The sequence below is a fragment of the Denticeps clupeoides genome, chromosome 8 (genome assembly GCF_900700375.1).
Source record: "Denticeps clupeoides chromosome 8, fDenClu1.1, whole genome shotgun sequence".
NCBI lineage: Eukaryota > Metazoa > Chordata > Actinopteri > Clupeiformes > Denticipitidae > Denticeps > Denticeps clupeoides.
In genome coordinates this window covers 1,296,580-1,316,431 of record NC_041714.1, presented here as the reverse complement: position 1 = coordinate 1,316,431, position 19,852 = coordinate 1,296,580, and the positions used below count along the sequence as shown (strand labels likewise).

Here is a 19,852-nt window from a genome sequence, read left to right as displayed (position 1 = left end):
GTCCCCACTCCATTTAATTCATCCATGCTCTATAATGCCATTTTATAAAACAGAAATATGAAGATCGACTACATTCCAGTCCAAACAGTCCACAATCTTTTAGAATCATCATTCTACATTGAGGAGAGGGGTTTTCACAGCTATTGCTAAAATATTTTACAAATGTACAAACATCTTTTACAAAAACAAGTTATGGAAGCTTCTGTCTACTGGAAAATTAGTTCAATGGGAACTGCAGAATGCCGCCTTGAAACTCCTAATCCCTCATAACATCTCAACAGCAAGGAATTCTAGATTTTATCACATCAGCCACATAATTGTGGCCCAGCAGTTCATAAGCAACATCATTCAGGCAACAACAGGACATGTGATCATAAATAATGTAATATGGCAGAATGCTATTTGAAGAGATATGTGATAGTCATGTTTATCCCAAGCAAAATGGCAGATCAGAACTACTATTTATTATTGCCAAATAATAAAAAAAGGTCAAGAAACTGAAACATGCAGAATTTAAACCAGTAATATTCTGGATTAACAATCCATGATGGCACTTGGCAGCACTCAGGATAGTTTTTCTGACTTTCTGTATGAAGCTTCAGACAAGAAATAATGTTGAACGGGAGCAGCTGAACCGGTAACAGATTACTTCACATATTGTTTTCCCAAAAAACAGGAATTTTATCAACAATTTACCCAAGGTTTTGCACATAAACATTGCAAGGCTTGTGTGTGTGTGCATGTCTCTGTGTGTGTGCATGTGTGTGTGTGTGTGTGTGTGTGTGTGTGTGTGTGTTAAAATGGAAGTAGACTAAGCACATATCAGTGCTGTGGACCTACTGTGAAAACATTTACAGCAATGCTGAAATACTATCAGAGAGATCTTGATCTTTCATTTCAGATCATGTGATCATGATCTAGATAGATAGATAGACAGACAGACAGACAGACAGACAGAAGACACCTGTTATAACCTGTTCATACTCTAACCCAGGCCCAGGTCAGTGTGTCATGGGACCCTGCAGCCAACACCAACACCCTTCAGCCAACCTGCACAGCAACAGGATCGCCTTTTTACATAATGTGCCTCAAAGTCTATAGGTTAATCATTGAACTTCCATTACCAGGTACACTGTCGTTATGTCATGTACCCAGTGTAAAATGTCAGGAGTGTGTGTATGGATTTTAATCAAATTTCGGTCACATGATCATTTTATGCCCAGGTGATCTGGTGCAGTGAATATGCACAGTTTTCATATGGGCACAAATTAAGTCATTTACTGTGTGTGACTGTGTGTGAGTGTGTTTGGCCAACAGGTTTGGCTGTGGCCCACAGAGAGCAAATTATTTACTCTCTAGAACAGGAGTGTGTGTGGAGCAACAGAGACTGCTCAGTGTGTGTGTGTTTGTGTGAGTGTGTATGTGTATGCTATGGAGTGGTCTCCTGCTCGGCTGCATGAATGACCATCCTAAGCATGGGCATAAAGACGGTCTGTGCACCCAGTGCCTCCACTGGCCATGTGTCATGTGACCCCTAAAAGGATCATTGATGACCACTCTCTTGGGATAAGATTCCTGCATCCGGCCCAAGGATGCAGGAAACCACTGCGAGTTAGAACAACTGCTCTAGTCCTAGTTTTCTATTCTTAAAGGTTCATTAAACAGTTAAACTGGGCAGAGAGTGAGATGAAACTGGATGTAAAACAGAAACACCATGTCTTTCCATTAACTTTTTCTGCCGGCAGTATAAAAATTGTAGTTAAAAAGCAGCGCCAGTAGTGACTGGCAGCCTGATTTGAGTACAGCACTGCTCTGGGTAGGAGTTTGGCCTTGTCCACATGGATGTTCGAAATGAATGCACTCTAAACGCCACATGTGTTTTTTAGATGTGTTCAAATGGCTTTTTACAGCCGTTCACTCAACGCTGTTTAACATTCAATGGGATTTCAGCAGCAATTGACGGCAATTATTGGATGCCCTCTAAACACGCAGCCGACTGAACGCTGGTGCTCAACACCCGTGTGGATGCTTTGATTTTATCCAATGAGCAGAAAAGCGGTCGTCATTCAGTTCGCCCTCACCTAACACAAAGAAGGCCAGAAAAAGGCCTGGTTCACACTTCCATGTGAACCAGGCCATAACTCTCATCTCATTGATGTTTTTGAAAAAAATAATGAGCAGTACTGTAAAAAATTGATGGGATGCATCATGAAGCATCAATAATCGTAATCGAATCACGAGACCACTGAAGGTTTACACCTCTAATCTATATACTGTAAGCAATGACATTGTAATGCAATACTGTGGCAATGAAATCATGACTGGATAGGCCCTCTCCAGTCTGGGCTCTGTTGTGATCAGTTTGTATGTGTGACAGTTGTAGATGCTGGATTTAGATCATAAACTCAAATGACATAAAATGTATTGAATCATACAGAAATCTACAGAATTTAATTTGTGTTGTTTCTAGCATTGTGGTAGCATTTTGCAAGCCCAGTTGGAATGCAACGCTGATAAAGACAGATTAAGAATAAGTAAGCTGACAAAGAAAGCATAACAAGGTCAGAATCCTGTCCTCAGATCAGTACCTGTGCATCCATTTGTAATTACTGACAGTCCCATCTGATCTAGTAAGATTTAAGCCTTGTGCCTGTGAATGTTGCCATTGTTTCATGATGTAGCACTGTGTAGTCAATGATCTACTAAAACCACACAAGAGTGACGGTGGTTCCACTCCGCTTGGAGTTTCTGTGTTTGACCCTTGAATGGTGTCCAGATCTGACAGACCCATTTCAGTGTTATATTTTTGTTATGTTTTTTTTTTTTTCAAATATGTTCTAATTTAAATCCAAGAATCCTTTATTTTGGCCCATTGTCTGTGACTTCAAACTGTACACCTGCCCCCTCCACTGGACCTGAAAAAATATATGGAAACCACACAAAGGGTTAAATATGTTAAGTACAGACATACATTATAAACACAACCTCTTTAGATATATATATATATCTAAAGAGGTTGTGTTTATAATGTATGTGTATATATATATATATATATATACACACACACACACACACTTTCTGTTTGTAACAGACCATATGTTAGTGGAAAACAGCATAGACAGGAATTTATTTCTGGGATGTTACACATTCATGAGTCGGCATTGTGTGAGTGTGTAGAGCAGAGATAGTGCCGGGACTATTTAAAGGCTGTAACCCATTTTAGAAATCAGACTGTCTGTATAGCTATGCCAGAGCCTTTAACAGTGGCTTGATCTCTCTTTAACTCTTTCTCTCTCTCTCTGGATGTGTCTCTGGATGATCACTGCATATTTATTTCGGCTCAGGACTGGCCACAGAAAGAATAGTTCCTCGACGGTTCAAATTAATAGATTGTAAAAGGTTATGATTGTAAATATTTTGTGAAGACAGTCTTCCACAGGATTCCACAGGAAAAAAACTCCAAAGGAATCTATGTAATAGACACAATAAAGGTTTTTATTCCAAATCATGCACAAACAGCACAAATGTAACCTAGACCTTACAAAAGTAAATTGAAGACTGCAAGGTTGTAAAGACAACTCCTTTAAAACAGACTAAATGAACATATTGGTGCAAGAGCTGTCATAAGGAGACATACGCAAAAATAAAAATAGCCTTAATCCTTTGAATATATAAGATGCAAATTTCTCCAGTGACATACAGAATATTATTTACGAATGTTATTTTATTAATAATAACTTAAATTGCACAGTTTTTATTATGTAATTGTAGTTCTAGTACAAGCTGAATCATATGTGTCCTCTGCACACAGTTTCAACACTGCTTGCTGTTTGGGGAAAAATGGGCCAAAATAGAAAGTTGAATGGAATGTGGAAACTGAATGGAAGAATCTCCACCAACTCAGTAACCCCACCCCATAGCCAATCAGAGCGCAGCTCTGCAAGATTCAGTGACAGCCACCTCTGACCTGGTTTTACTTCCTTCCAGAGTTTGCCAGGTCAAACCTCAAAGGCTATATGTGGCCTATTGCACAACAGAAACACACACAGAGAAGCATACACTCTCAGACAATCACATGCAGGCAATGAAAATTTCTCCATTTGTCAGATTCGACAAAAAAAGCCTCAGTAAGCAGTGTGTGGGCACCCGTTTCCACTGTATTCACACAGTATAAACATTTTGGATGATTATATGTAATTACCCTGTGGCGCATAAACACACACACAAACACAGCCACACAAACACTGGCATTCTGCATTAAATTGGTCCAGACAATCTGTTTATTGTGTAATAATGCAATGGGTGGAGAGTTCTAAATGGAAAATAATGCTGGCAAATACAAAGCACTTTCAAATATGTACAATTCTTGTGTTGTGTGTGTGCTAACGTATGTGTCACACTTTTTGGAGATTCACACTTTAGCCAGAACTTTGTCTTTCAGAGGACAAAGTACAGCAGGTCTCCACACCACACCTTTGGAAGATCATTTGACTGTGAACTTCAAGTGTATGTGGGTGTTAAATTGTTTTTAAAAATGACCATGAGTTCAGAACATATAATAAAATATGATTGGTTGAGTCTCTATCACACTGGTGATATGTAGCTACACAACCTGGTCTGGTGATATTATACATATAGATACAGTGCACCCGGAAAGTATTCACAGCGCATCACCTTTTCCACATTTTCTTATGTTACAGCTTTGTTCCAAAATGGATTAAATCATTTTTTTCCTCAGAATTCTACACACAACACCCCATAATGACAACATTGAAAATGTTTAGTTAAGGTTTTGCCGGTTTTGGCGTTTTTTGCATTTCACTTGATCATCATTGAGGTGTTTCGGTGGGAGAAACAGTTCATTGGACATGATTTGGAATGCACAACCTACATAAGGTCCCACAGTTGCACAAACCAAGCATGCAGTCAAAGGAATTGTCTGTAGACCTCAGACTGTAGACCTTTTCTCCAGGCACAAATCTGGGGAAGGGTACAGAAAATGTGCTGCTGCTTTCAAGGTCCCAATAAGCACAGTGGCCTCCATCATCCAGAAGTGGAAGAAGTTCAAATCCACCAGGACTTTGCCTAGAGCTGGTTGGCTACCTAAACTGAGCAATCAGGGGGGACTAAGAGACTTAGTCAGAGATTTCTCCATTTATTTTTAAGAAATTTGCCAAAACGTTTTTTATGTTGTCATCATAAGGTGTTGTGTGTAGAATTCTGAGGAAAAAATGCATTTAATCCATTTTGGAAAAAGTGATGTGTTTGGTATTATTCAGTGATGCGTGAATACTTTTTGGTATTCATATAATACTGTATATATTCTGGTCTGATGATGCTATATATGTAGATGTAGATATTTACATGGTCTTGTTAGATTTATGGGATTAACACATTTACTGATGTTAGAGGGGTATGTGCTACAGGATATCTGATTCAGTTATGGTGATAGTAGCCTAGTGGGTAACACACTCGCCTATGAACCAGAAGACCCAGGTTCAAATCCTGCTTACTACCATTGTGTCCCTGAGCAAGACACTTAACCCTAAATTGCTCCAGGGGGACTGTCCCTGTAAATACTGATTGTAAGTCGCTCTGAATAAGGGCGTCTGATAAATGCCGTAAATGTAAATGTAAATTTAAATGATCTAAGTAAAATGGAAGCCCTTGACATGACTGGTGCATTTACTTCTTCACCAAATGTTTCCATCATTCACCAAACACTTATTAGGATCTTATTAAGAAACCTCATCATCGCCATTTTGGGAGGAGGGCTGTCTAGCTGGAACTACTCAAGCTGAGGTTAATAAATGGAGGGACTCTCTCTGCGCACATGTAAAGAGACACACTCCAACCTGCCTTAAAATGATGGTAAACACTTACCTCAGACCGACGCTCCGCAAATATTTACCGGAAAGCAGGTAAACGAGTGGTGAGAAATATCGGAGCACCATTACACACACACTCACACACACACACATGCTGTCTTCTTTCCTTTAGTTGCGGGCCCACAGAACTCACCAGTTTGGGTCCTGTGTGTACTGAAAAGCCACAGGTGTCATGCTGCACGTTACACAAGCACATTCAGGACCAGCTATTCTGAGATGGGAGGTATTTGTGAAAGCAGAGGGCCTTGGATTTTCCAGCTCGTCGTCGCACTTGGTTCCATAATCAGCTCCTCCAGGCCGCAAAAGGCGCAGCCAAGAGTTACACAGCCATAGAAAAAGGACACCAGTAGCTCGGCATCACTCTCCCTGCTTTTCAGGCAAAAGCATTGTGACGCAAATAGCAACTTCCACGCGGCTGAAAAGCTGCAGCAAAAAGGGCCAATAAAGATGACAAAAACAGCAGGAGGGGAAGAGGCCTGGAAATGGGCGGTGGTTAAGGAACCAGGGCCCTTTCCTGCCATAATCAGAAGTCAGAGTATTTCCGGGCATTGTGGGGGGTGCAGACACATTAACATGCGCTTTAACACACACGCACAGAGACAAGCATGCAGGTACAGCAAGGCTTCTTGGCAGAGAAGGCCACATTGTGAGGCTCCTAAGCCCTCGATCCTGATAAACATTTCATTATGAAATCTGGAGGACACTGTAAATATTTGCCTGCATTTATCAGCGAGCCTTATCATGGCGTGAACTCTTGACACTGCACAGGATTGCTGGGCTTTTATTTTACTAATGACAACGTTGGTTGCAACAGGTTCATAAAAAAGGTCCATTGGCAGCAGAGGAGCTGCTTCTCAAAGGGCAGAAAGGCAAACACTGGCACACTATCTCCCGCCGCCCATCTGACCTACCTGCTTGGCTCGTCTACAACGCCACACCTCGGGAACAATGGCAGAGAGGAAACGGGTGCTGAATGAACGGCTCTTGATTTGTAGCCATCATGTTTTCCAGCCAGCCGTGGACATTCCTGGAATTCTGCCGCCGGGAGTTCAGTGATTGTTGAGAATGAGAAGTGGTGAATCTGTGGCTGTAAAATATTTCATGTATAAGGGGTAGGGTAGGGGGCTTTTGTTTCCAGGCATCCACGCTGTGAGAAGGAGTACATCAGAGCAATGTTTCACCTTGAGAAGTGTCAAAGAAACAATGTGGTTGATTGGGCCTTTGTTAGGCAAGGCAGATCGGTGGGAATTCTCAGGTAGGCCTCTTCCTCACACCCCCCAGCACCCATCTGATCGCTTTTAGACAAGGAGCCGGAGCTGCAGCCAACAAGTCTGAACAGAACTAAAGGCCCAAGCCAGGCCTTCACATACTCCAACCCCAGGGCCACGTCAAACTGATAAAATAATTTGATTTTTCAGAGTTTTTTCCAAAATGACTTTATTGGGAGTACTACAAAAATGTACAGTACAAAGTTAACAGTCTCACACTCAATTTGTAGTGAACTGGCTCCCCCCAAAATAATTATATTACAACACATGTTGTCTTTTGTCCGTTTTTAGTTACATTCAAAAAGCTTTACTTCTGATAAAGTAGTCAAAAAAGTACATAGTGCGCATCCTGTGTACCTAACTATGTACAAACAAAATGTGTTCAAATCACTTCCCCGTCCAGCAAGTTTGGAAGATTCATACTAGTTCCATATCCCAGAGAAGTAAAAAAAACAAACTCAGAAACAAAAAGGGGGAAGAAAAAAGAAGTCCTTTCTTCCTTTAAACTTTTTTTTTTTTACTTTATGAGTGGTAACAACCTTCCAACAAACAACTCACTCTCAACACTACATTCAATTCAACTTGTGTAAAAAGATACAGGTAGGAAAATACTTTATTTGGTTAATTTTAAGGCATGTCAAACGATGCGCCCCATAGGCACTACATCATAACACTGGGGCACATTGGGCTGCTACATTCTCAAGCACGTGGCTGGAATCACAGTGTGACCACATGCAAAAACAGATGTGGAGGGGGGGGGGGGTACTTTTTGGTTAATTTGTTGTTGTGGGGTTTTATGACTCATATTCCATTTTCAATGTCTAGTTTGGACGGTCTTAGAAGAGGAGAAAAAAAAAAAAAAAAAAACTTGTTTATACAAAAAACACATTAACTGGATAACTAGGGATTCTCACTTAAAAAAAAAAAAAAAACCTTCCACAGCACAACCAACCAACCTCCAGCAAATCACTCAAACTTTTTTTAATAAACGTAAACAAGGAAACAAATTAATGAAATAAATATTACATACAATCTCTTAAATTAAGATTTTTTTTACTCATTTACAATAAAATAACGAAGTGAAGTTACAAAAAAAAAAAAAAAGAAAAAAAGAAAAACAAAAAATATATATATTACTGTGAGAAGAACATACACTCCACTTAATGCAGATTAATATTGGCAATCATAATTTAAACATAATAAAAGAATATAGATCTATTGCTTCATCATACTCGATAAATACAGTATGGACAATTACCAATGTAGCCTATACTTTTCACAAGATAATAAATAAGTTAAATAGTTCATAGACAGTTATGCACCGCTATGTAAATCACGCAAAAAAAAAAAAAAAAAAAAAAACTAAAAAAATATATATTTCAACCGTCAGCAGTGATGTCCCCACAAACCCAACTCAAGAGTGCTTTGAAACTACAAAAGCAACAAACTGCACTACCAACCCCGACCACTGCGTGGCGCTGTGAAACAGGTAACGTTTTGGAATGAAAGTTGAAGCTTTTTTCTGAGAGAACGAACACTTGTTACACTGGTGTCAAGGCATATTCTTGGTAGGATTGAGAGGGGGGAGAGGGGACCGAAAACCGCCCGGCCTTTCTCGTTCCAAAAGAAGGGGGGAAAATGGGAGAAAAAAAGAAGAAAAGAAGCCGTGTCGTTGGACTCTTTGCGGGAGTAAAAGAGCGCCTTTTTAAGGCCAGAGACCGGCAGGGAAGGTACGTCGCCCCTGGAATGCCTACTTTCATCACACAGTCAGTCAGTCATCGAGAAAGAAAAAGACAGAAAGCAGAACTAATGCCGGACCGAGGACGACGCCAGCCACCCTGGTGTTTAAAGCAGATGTCGTCTCTCTACGGTTCTAAACGTTAGACGTAGTCAGCCATCGTCCCTCCAAAAAAGAAAAAAAATCTAATAATAATAATAATAATGATGATGATGATGATAAACATGCGACGGCTTCAGTCCTCCACTTTCTACAAGAAAACGACGAGATGGCGACATCTCAGTCGTCGGAAATCGACAGCCTGCTGAAGATTGGCAGCCGCCTGCCGGCGTCCAGGCTCGGCGACTCGGAGCCGCTCAGGCTGCCGGAGGAGCTGAGCGAGCCGCTCGCGTAGCTCTCCCGGTCGGAGAAGGAGTCGGGCGGGCTGGGCGGCGAGTCGAACACCGGCGACTCGGACAGGCGCTGCAGGGCCTGCAGGTGGCCGCCGAGGTAGGGCGGCGAGGGCGGGCACACGCCGTAGAAGGGCCCGCTGTGGGTGTGCACGGCGAGCGGGGCCAGCAGGGCCTTCAGGTCGTGGCCGGCGAAGGGGAAGGCGCTGCCGACCCCGGCCAGGGAGCTTGGGGAGAGTACGTCCTCGTAGAAGGAGCCGCCGGAGGAGCTGGGCGGCGGCGGGGTGCGGGACGTGGGGCTGGCCGCCTCCAGGCCGTGCTGGCTGGAGAAGCCGGAGAAGCTCAGGCTGTGGTGGAGCTTGGGCCGCTGCGCCGCCTCCCGCTGCCCGTAGGCGGCGGCCTTCGACTCCCCCTGCGCGTTGGCGTTGGCCGGGGCGGGCCTGCGCTCGTCGGCGTTGTGGATGAAGTGGCAGCGGGGGCCGTAGGGGCAGAAGCCGATGGTGTGGAAGGTGCGGCACGGCTCGGTCTTGTACTTGGGGTGGCGGGAGAGGCTCCGCAGCTCGTGGTAGCCGTGGGCGAACTGGCACTTCTCGCCGTACTTGCAGGCGCCGTTCTCCTCGAAGGGCCGGCATAGCTCCGTCTTGTAGCGGGTGGAGTTGATCTGGGAGGCGGGCTTCTGCTGCAGCGCATCGCCGCCCTCGCTGTACGCCCGGTCGCGGAACTTGTTCTCCTTGTTCATGATGGCGGTGCTGGTGCTCGGGATCTCCTTCAGGTTGGTGTAGGAGCCGCAGGGGAACTTGTTGCTGTTGGTCAGGGCGTCCAGGTTGCTGGTGGAGTTCCTGCGGAAGAAGTTGGGAGTGTAGGAGGTGGAGGTGGTGGTCACCGGAGCCCCCACTGCCTTCTTGTCCAGCATGCTGTTGATGTGCATGGCGTTTATGTTCAGGGGTTTCTCGTGCTGTCGGAAAGTAGCGAAAAAGTTAGTACGACCACTTCACTCGCCCGGATGCAAGAAGTTCGAAACAAAAACAAAAAAAACACACACACACACACACACAATAATCGGACGATTTCGACTAAAACAAAAACAGTACCTTGTACAGCATGTCGATGTCGTAGAAAGCGGACAAGATGGTCGCGGACATTTTCTGCTTCTGAACTTTTCTGCCGTAGCTGCTCTCTCATGCGAGGACCGACCAGGATCCTTGGGAGGGGGCAAGAAGCACCAGGCAACTTTTTTTCTTCAATTTGCCACGACTGCGTTTTTTTCTTCAATTATACATATGTACTTTTTAAAAACGCAAAAAAAAAACAGGGAAAAGCGAAATTCCAAATGCACTTTCTTTCTGTTTGGGAGCCTGGAAGCGCTCCGCGTTCCGGGGTTTGTTGTGGGGTCTCCGTCCTGCGTGAAATGCCGAGGCTGAATGCCCTCTTCTGCGCAGGAATATAGCGGCGGCGGCGAGGGCGGGGCGGGGCGCCGCGGACCGGAGCGCAAAAAGTTTAGGGCGAAAGTTGACGCCCCTTCTACTTCTACTTGGTTCTTTTTTTCAAACGTCGCCGGAGCACCGGTTGGTTGGCTGGCTTCCTCACCCCTCCCACGAACTCCTGCTCCTGCTCGCCGTTTCTTCCAGCGCCGCGGATCAGACTTCCGAGAGCGCAGGCTGGTTAACTTCGGATCACCGCTGCAAGACTCAGATCGTTACTCACATTTTAAAAGTTTGAAACATGTTTGGGGGGAGAAAAAAGTTATCCCACAGATTCAGCACACTGTACACCGACCGTAAAACAATTATACTTGATCATCAGGTAGCAATAATAAAAAAAAAAAAAAGATTTGCGACAATAAAACGAGCACATGCGTGGGCTTGTGCCGCGCACGCGCACCTCGGCGCACGGCGGTTGCGTAATCAGCGGCGGTAGACAGGTCCGGTGTGGCGTGGCGTGGCGTGGCGTGGCGAGCGAGCTCACCTACAGTTCTTCGCGGACTGACCCACTTTCGGGACGGGCCATTACATAACCGGCGGAACGTCAATCGGGCCTTTGTATCCGCCACTTCGGAGTTAATTATTCGATTACTTTCTTTCTCTACAAGTAATACTGCGACTAAACTCCTCGGTTATTCGGGACCACGGATGCGTCTGTAACTAATTAACGATCCACCACGACTACAAGATGTTCTTCGTGTAAAAAAAAAAACAGAATAAAGCATGTCAAGTTATCCGAAGGAATGCGCACTTTCCCTCCATTGTAAAAGCAAAGCGACAGCGCCCTCTAGAGGCAGGGCACAAAACGTGAACATCCGAAGTGGCACAAAGGAACACGCGCAAAGTTCCTTCTAGAAGTTTCTATCCTGAAAACAAACATATTACCATTTAAATGCATTTAGCATTTCTGGGGGACCTTAGATCCAACATACATAAAATATGTAGCCCGTTCGGGCCATCAGTCTTCTGAGGGCTGTTTTCCGAAGAAAGGGAGAAGGGCGGGAGAGTTTTATTCCTGAGATTTGGGCGCCATCTGTAGGCCAAGGCAGGATCTCGCCGAAGATTTCATGCAGGCAAAATGTCATCCAACGTGCCGAAAAGAAATAAACGATGAGATTTTTTTTTTTTTTTTGCCCGCTTGCGTTAAAAAAAAATAAAATACTCCATGCTTGAAGGAACCCACTGACCAAAATGTTAATCTGCCATTGCATTCAAAAACATGACCTCACATTTACAGTAAGAGACACAGGACCGTAACTGTAGCAGGCCAATGGGAGCAGGTTTTTTTTACCCAGTCTTCTTCTTGGAACGTTGTCTCAGAAATACCACAGATTGGCTTGCGTTTGTAGAAAAACAGGGTGCATTGGGAAAAAGGAGCAACAATAAACACACGATACTCATTATATACTGTTTTCTTAGCTTGCATGTGTACTCACATTTAAGTCTGATTAATAAAAGCTGTTTGAAGCAACCACATAGTGAATGGGTGTGATTAATTTTAAAAACATTTATTTAAAAAAAGGTGGGGTAGAAGTACCCAATGCACTGAATAAAACATTTACTTACAAGCAGTCTTCTTTAAAGCTAAATGATGTAGTCTAACATTAAATAGCAAGTTCAAGAATAAATCTAGCACGTTATAAATGATCAGTTGACTGAATGTGCTTTAGAAGTCAAATACCACTTGCGGGATGCGACATAACAGGGAAAATGCTGACCGTTGCATTTTCTGTAAAATAGCATTTTACATTTTATTCCTTTGCTGCAGGCAGTTTTTGTAATGCAATTTCAACACTTTAGTTTCAGTTCCTGCATCACCAATACTCACATGTAGACATTCACTCTTTCTTCAGAGGACAGATTATGCAACACGGCACACTTCTTTTGAACACGAGTACCGCCGTGAAAGCTACGGGTGTATTTTAATTCAGCAGTCACTACAGAACATGATTTACAGTCGTATTCACACAAAATGATGATAAATGACCCAGTAAAGCTTAAAACAGGTCATGATGTTCATTTATACTCCTCAAAAATGAAGAGTTTCGAAGATGGGACAGGACGTCCAGGCCAAGCTTTGCTCTCTCTGCCTGCACGGTGAGTCGGGAATGCTCAACTGTGTTAGAAAACTGTGGCAGAGGTGGCAGAGCCCCCAGCGATCGTTTGCAGGCTCGGGCCTGCTCCCGAGCGAGCGATGACAGGCGGAGGAGCTCGGACCGCCTGAACCCATCTGTCACCATCGGCTGCACCAGGGCAGAGATGTGCATGTGCAGCAAGCGCGCCCACTGGAACGGCTCCACCCACAGGTTCAGGTCCCCCTTCTCAAACAGGAAGTCTTCGTACTGGGCAAGCGAGACAGGCAAAAAAATGAGTATAATCCATGAAGTAAACCATTTACCTACAGCGTGGTGACGTCTAGTGCTTGTTTCCATAAGGGCTGAAGTTGACCTTAAGATGCTTGACATTTCTGAAATAAAGACCACCATGCAGCAGGAGTACTGTAGCATGTTCCTGCGTGTAGATCTGTGGTGGGAATTGTTCACACATTGTGTTGAGAACAGCATAAATATCTTTAATATGACAAGTAAGAATGGCGACTGGTGCCAGGAACACCATTCATCCACACATTTATATTAAAATATTCAGCATTTATCAGACAACCTTAAAGTAGTGACAGGGACCCCGTGGAGACACTCGGGGTAAAGTGTCTTGCTCAGGGACACAATAGTAGTAAGTTTGAACCTGGGACTTTGTGCGAGTGTGTTACCCACTAGGTAACCACTGGTTTAATATTACGAAGCAATCAGGCCTGTTGTGTCAATGAGGTCCCCAGTACACCAAAAGTTCTCTCACCAATTCTGTTTCCTTTGTGTGCGCTCCCATCTGGCTGTCTCCCAGCAGCCACTCAATGAGGGCTGTCACGCCATCACCAACACGGTCCCACACCTGAAGAAGGTGGCAGAGCAGCGCAACTCCCAACTGCAGAGCAACGGGTGGGCACACCGCACCAGGAGCCACGTCTATGAGAGAGACAGAGATTTACTTGTGTCTGTATTTCGGGGGGGAAAAAAGACAAACATAGAGCCGAGATGGGAGGTGAGTGTGCATTCTCTTTTCTGTAAGGCCAGGAAGTTTTTCTGGGAAACACAACTCATAAACCCACACATGCACGCACAATAACAAAGCGAGTGCTATGAAGTCACCAAACTTTAGACGTGAACAGGAGGGAAAAGAAAATCCTGATGACAGTACTGAGAAGGGGGGAGAAAGGGAATATTACAATGGGGAGAAAGAGGAGGGCAGGAAGGAGAGGAGGGAGAAATGGAGATGTTAACACTCATTCAGCCCTCTTGGCAGCTCCTGCCTAAGGCTTTAATGACCCCAGTTGCGCCTTCATCAAAGGTCCGTCTCTAAGCGCCTCTCACTTCCAGACTTCCCTTCACCGTGACACCCGATGACTTCAGAAGTCACCACAACCCGTCAATCACAGCGTGGCCCTTTTTCCTTCCACGCCAGTGTGTCTAATCACACATACACACAATGGGAAATTCCAGCAATTGTCGGGGATTATTTTACAGGGAAGTGGGAACCACTGAGATGCACACAGCATGTTTAAAAAAAAAAAAAAAAAAAGATTGTACAGTACTCTACACAACTAAGGAAAGCGACCAGATCTTTCTTTCACTGAATCAGTGCACCTCCCCCAATTCACACTCACAGGCTCTGATGTGGGCTCAACCATTCAACCCACACAAGGTCTTCTTATTATTGCTTTTTACAGATTTTAATACTGGAAAGGCTCCAAAAGCTTAACACACAAAACACTCTGACATTAAGACATAATAGGAAACTCAAGCTGCTCTGGGAGTTGAGGTTTCACACTCAACTAACATGATTTCACACTCCCTCCTTAGCTTACACAACTGACCTCCCATCAGACTCGCTTTCCTTCACAGGCTTCTTATTAACATCAAAATGCATTTTCCAATAAAAAGGTTGGTTTGTCTACGCATTGAGGAATTAGCAGTCAAGGCTGCTTTCTTTTTGAAAACTCCCAGGGTGAAAACAGCAGTAGGATGCATCCCCCAGGAACAGAGCCACACAGAACTTCGATTGCTGACTCAGCACATCACGTTCTGGACCAAGTCTGCACAGTCATGTCTGAATGCGGTGGACATGAGGAGGGGACACATTCCAGCAGGAAGAGAGCATGCTTAATTCCCGTAATCGATCTCAGCCGCCATGGCCTGGAACTAATTAAAAAGAGAACTAGAGAAGGTGCTTTTGGGGTCCTGCATATCCACTGTGTGTGAGACCCTGCAGCTGGGTGGTGTCGGGTGTCACTGACTGTGAAAAAATGAACAACTGTCTGTCCTACACAAGACAGAACTGAAGCTTTGGTCATTTCATGAGATCATTTGATCGAATCATATGCAGTCTGGAAACTGCATGAGATGAACACTGGTCGTGTTGTGTGTGTGTGTTTGTGTGTGTGTGTTAATTATGAAAGCCTGCCTAGTTTCAGATACAGCACTGCAGAGTCTGCTCAGCTTTGCAGAAAAGGAAACGTGCGATATTTTTCTGAACGATGCACATGAAAGATAAACAGGATCCTGTGGTAAATATTGAACGGCCTTCTGTTCTTTCATGTGATGTGTGTATTTCTGTCAGCGGTAAGACACACACAGAGAATGGAGCTGCAGGAAGTGTGACATGAGATGCAATGCAAAGGTGAGAAAAAGAAACACGTTTTACAGCCCCAATGTCCATGAGAACCAGGGGGATGAGAAGAGGGTGTTTGTGTGTGTGCACAGCCATCTACCCTCATTTCAGTCACTTTGTTACAGGAACTATATCAGCTTTTGTGGGCATTATTAACCTTCACACTGTTCCAACTCCACTGTACTCTCTCCACCACCTCCACATATCACCAATCCACTAGAGTAAAGGAAAACAAACCAAACGTAAGATTCACAAACAATGTGGAAAAAGCAGTGCTACTTGGGAGCAACGTAGGGAGAATCATTAAAAGGAACACAGCAGACAGCCTACAAGCCAACACCTACCCCTGACTGCATTTAACCACAAGAAAGTTCCAGAAAAGGCAGAATGTCACTGACCGTGGCCTGTTAGTGTGCTGCTGTACTTCAGGCTTATAAAATACCACTCCCGAGAGGAAATTACTCAGTAAAGGTATTGGATACATACTTCTGGCCACTCCTGACCTGAATTTGCCATGCAGGCAATCACCATAATCACTTTTCCTGAAACGCGTTGCTTAACCTTTATATAACGCTTATTTGGGGCTTTAATGAGTGCGAATGGAATATGCTCTTAATGTTTTGTACAACAGCTCCTCTGTGCTCCAAGCTGCAGCTGATGGGTCAACTGAGAGGTGTGTTGGGTTTTATGGTCTTCAGTCACTGGTCGTATGACTGGATCCTCGAACAGTATTCATTGTTAAGGTTTGGCGTGTGGAGAAAATCTGAAGAAAAACAGACACTTTACTCTACAACTCAGGATTGATTTACGGCTGAACAACCGGTAAGCAGATGACTGAGTGAGTGAGTGAGTGTGTGTGTGTGTGTGTGTGTGTGTGCAAGCTAAACAGTGTAATCAGAGGTTTATATTGAACACAGACTATGAAGAACAGAACTCGTGTGGAGATTGTGTGTGCACCTTTGTGTAAATGGTTGAGCAGGTCTGCAGGTACACTGCAGACGTAATCAGATGCTCGGGCTCTCACGTCCTGTTCCTCATCCTGCAGCAGTGTGAAAAGGCTCTGCCACAGTTCCAGAGTGTGCGGGAGACCTGACACAAAATACCCACACAAGTCAGCATTTCACTCTCCTACATGAGACATACGCACTCAGCAGCACGCTCACCCAGGGGCAGCCCGGTGCTGGTCAGCAGGCTCTTCGTGACCCTCACCAGCACCTCTGCAGCCATCAGTTTCACCTCGGTGGGCTGTTCCTCCCCACAGCTCTGCTTCACCAGCGCCGCCCACAGGCCCAGGTGTGCCACTGCGGCTGGGCTGAGATCCTGCACAAATACGCTCACAATGAGGTGCAACCATTTAACAACTTGACCTCTGTGCCCTGTCCACACCATTAACTTCATTACACGACATCACAAGTACCTGACAGACGTATGAACTACCCTAAAACTGACGGCTGAGATGAACGGTTTTATTCCTGTGCATGTGCACTTTGAAGATTTCTTTTGTTCTTTGTGTGGAAGTTGCTGTTTTCCTGCCGAGAGAACAATAAGGCGTGGAAAACACCTGCTAAAGCCTGTTACTACAGTATGACCGGGAGTGGTTTCATCTTCCTCCCCTCTCTACCAGGGCCCTGGATTTCTGTCACTCCACTTCTCTCAGTACCTGTTGGTTTTCGGCCAGGTGCACCACCAGTCGGGAGCAGAGCCGGAGAGATGCACAGAACAGCTCGACACTGAAAACACACACACATCAGACAATGAGCTGTAAGGAATAAGCTGAAATATTCATGAAAAAATTCTCAAATTGTTTACCCCAAAACCACTTAACTTACCGCAGAGGCTTTACTGGTTTTATTCTGATAACCACATCATCAACGTGAGATGAGAAACCATGTACAAAAGGTTAAAAAAAACGTAAATATTTCAAGGTGGTGTACACCCAGGTAAGGGTTTTGCTAAAGGCACATGAAGGACTACAAAAATCGAGGGATTTTCTATAGTCTAATGTGACCAAAATGAATATTTTAGTGTGGTGCACATAACCATGCCTACAGGTGAGCACTGGTGATGGGGGTATTATGCTAAAAGAGCTAATATGATAAAAGGAAATTTCAAATAACCAAACGCAGATTTAAAAAAAATTAAATGAATATGACTACATGTGACAAGACTTGCTCTCTATGTGATCATAATTTATCAGAACACCTTTATAGTGACTGTGTAGCTACAATTAAACACAATTAAAAGTTAGCTTGCTAGGTTTTTTTTTTTTTTTCCCTTTTTATAAATTAAATCATGATCTGCTGACCGGAAAAAAAAGTGCTACATATTGCCATCATTGCGGGGACATTTGGCAAAAAATACGATGGGAATACAATCACACGCACACAGGCCAGAGGTGTGCCGGGGAGTGGGAAAATCCTTTGAAATTTAAAACTGCAGGCTGAACATCCAGAGGCCTGAGCTTTGTGGGGCGTGTGGAACGTGGCCGAATCTCATATAGCCGCCCCTTAAAAATACAACGACACACCTGTCGCCAGGTGGATGTGAACACACACACACACACACACACACACACAAACGCTGCGGCCTCTGCCCACATAAATCAATATCCTTCATCAGCAGACGCTGAATGCGTGACGGAATGGAGAAGCCCCCCCGCCCCAGGTATGTGTGGTGTGTGTGGGCTCTTTCATGCTTGTGGCCCTTAATGACACCCATTATGTGGTGCATATGTTCCTGCTCCTTTACCCTCTAATAACACTACTGTTTCTGACTTCACAGGGTCATCCCACTCTGCCTTATACTCCGCCCTCACATTGCTGGTGTAATAACAAGATCACAAATTAAACATGCAAGCCTATATCTGTTTTTTGTGAAGTCAGAATAAGTTATTGAATTGGTTATTGATAATGCTACATAATGTGTATTTCTACTGTTGAGATAGAAGAAAAATGCTGTATTGTATGATATTAATCTTAATATGACAATGCGGTGACTAAAATGTTTCAGCTTATATAATACAAGACAGAAGAATCTTTCTTATCACATCTGTGTGTAAAACAGAAGACATTCCAGTAATTTATATAAAGACACTGGGTGTCTCAAAAAGAAAAAAAAATTGAAGAGCTAAACATTAACGATCCAATGAAATGTGACTACTTTCATGACAATGATTCATAGAAAATAGAATATTTTTATCAGTGATGAGAATAGTTAATGGGCAGTCATTTGGTGGAACTGGTTTAAAACATTTTGAATAACGGTGCATAGATGAAATGATGATAACAGGTACTCGGTAAGATTTAAAGGCTATGTGTACTTATTGTTGCACCATGGAGCAGTGCTGGGAATGCTGGTCTCCCTAAGCAGAACTTGACATTTACCTTTTCTGGCTGATGTGCATGAATATGTCCACTTTTTGGAAATGTGCTGCAGGGTTATATGTAATGGAGTGTATTGTGTGTAATTGTGTTGCTACATAGGTGAGATTTTAATGTGCTGCTACATGTATTAATTGTATGTGAAAGTGTGATGTGTAAGTGAACAACCTGTGTGTGTGGATCTGGGCCAGCTTGAGGTTGTGCTGCAGGGCATCCAGGTCTGACAGGGTGACCTCACCATCGCTCCACGGTAACAGAGAACGGAGTGGGACAATGGAGAGAATCTGCAGAGCCTGACAGACAGAAGATGATCTTTGAATATGAACAAAAATCTTCAACAGCTGAATGGTGAACAGGTGAGGTGAAGCTTTGGTTACCATACAAAACTGATGCAGGCCTGCTAATGTCGCATAGAGCTGCTGCAATGTATATTAGTATAATACAAGACAGCTGTCTACAAAACAAATAAATTCATAAGATAAATATGATTAAAACACGCACCACCAGGGTGTTAAAAAAAGGGCATTATCACATAAAAAAATTACATATTCATAAACCTGTATACTTAACTAGCTAACTTGTTTAAGTAGTATTAATATTATTGATAGGGAAGTCGCTGTCAATGATTAAAATGATGTCTTCTTACTCAATCATATTACCATGCAATTTCATTCCCATTGATGGGACCCACCTTACTCCCTTCCCCACCCATTTTTTCCATCATGTTTACATTCCGACTGCATTTTTTCACCCATCGTTGTCCCTGTAAAAGTGTGAACCTGTTATTAAACCCGAAAAACGGCCCAACCGAGAGGCCGGGCATGATTTACTGCATCTGCGCGCCGGCACGTGATCGCATTTCAAACAAATAATACAGCTGCCCCTCACTCGCTGCAGTCTCCCTCCATCCCAGCCAACGCCTTTTATGAGCCATTTAATGAGCTCCCATCTTGATGTGCCCTCTGAGTCATGCCTACGCACACACA

General features: G+C 43.8%; 2 protein-coding genes across 4 annotated transcripts in view; both read right to left on the bottom strand.

Moving 5' to 3' along the window:
- Positions 1-8,257: 8,257 nt before the first annotated feature.
- On the bottom strand, positions 8,258-10,516 carry zfp36l2 (zinc finger protein 36, C3H type-like 2). The gene is made up of 2 exons (XM_028988507.1): positions 10,375-10,516; positions 8,258-10,238 (listed from the first exon to the last, which is right to left on the bottom strand). Exons 1-2 carry the CDS (start codon positions 10,423-10,425, stop codon positions 9,174-9,176), a joined length of 1,116 nt encoding a protein of 371 aa, XP_028844340.1. The 5' UTR covers positions 10,426-10,516; the 3' UTR covers positions 8,258-9,173.
- Positions 10,517-12,256: 1,740 nt separating this feature from the next.
- The window catches only part of thada (THADA armadillo repeat containing), a 52,681-nt gene continuing 45,085 nt past the window's right edge, over positions 12,257-19,852 (bottom strand). Inside the window, exons 33-38 of one of the 3 annotated variants that reach the window (XM_028988504.1) lie at positions 19,035-19,159; positions 17,147-17,216; positions 16,650-16,806; positions 16,444-16,575; positions 13,618-13,784; positions 12,257-13,106 (exon numbers count right to left, since the gene is read on the bottom strand). In XM_028988504.1, the coding sequence (XP_028844337.1) occupies positions 12,762-13,106; positions 13,618-13,784; positions 16,444-16,575; positions 16,650-16,806; positions 17,147-17,216; positions 19,035-19,159 (996 nt within the window). In that variant the 3' untranslated portion in view covers positions 12,257-12,761. Of the gene's footprint in view, positions 13,107-13,617; positions 16,576-16,649; positions 16,807-17,146; positions 17,217-19,034; positions 19,160-19,852 lie in introns of those variants that run through there. The other 2 variants (XM_028988506.1, XR_003750498.1) reach the window with 2 other exon arrangements.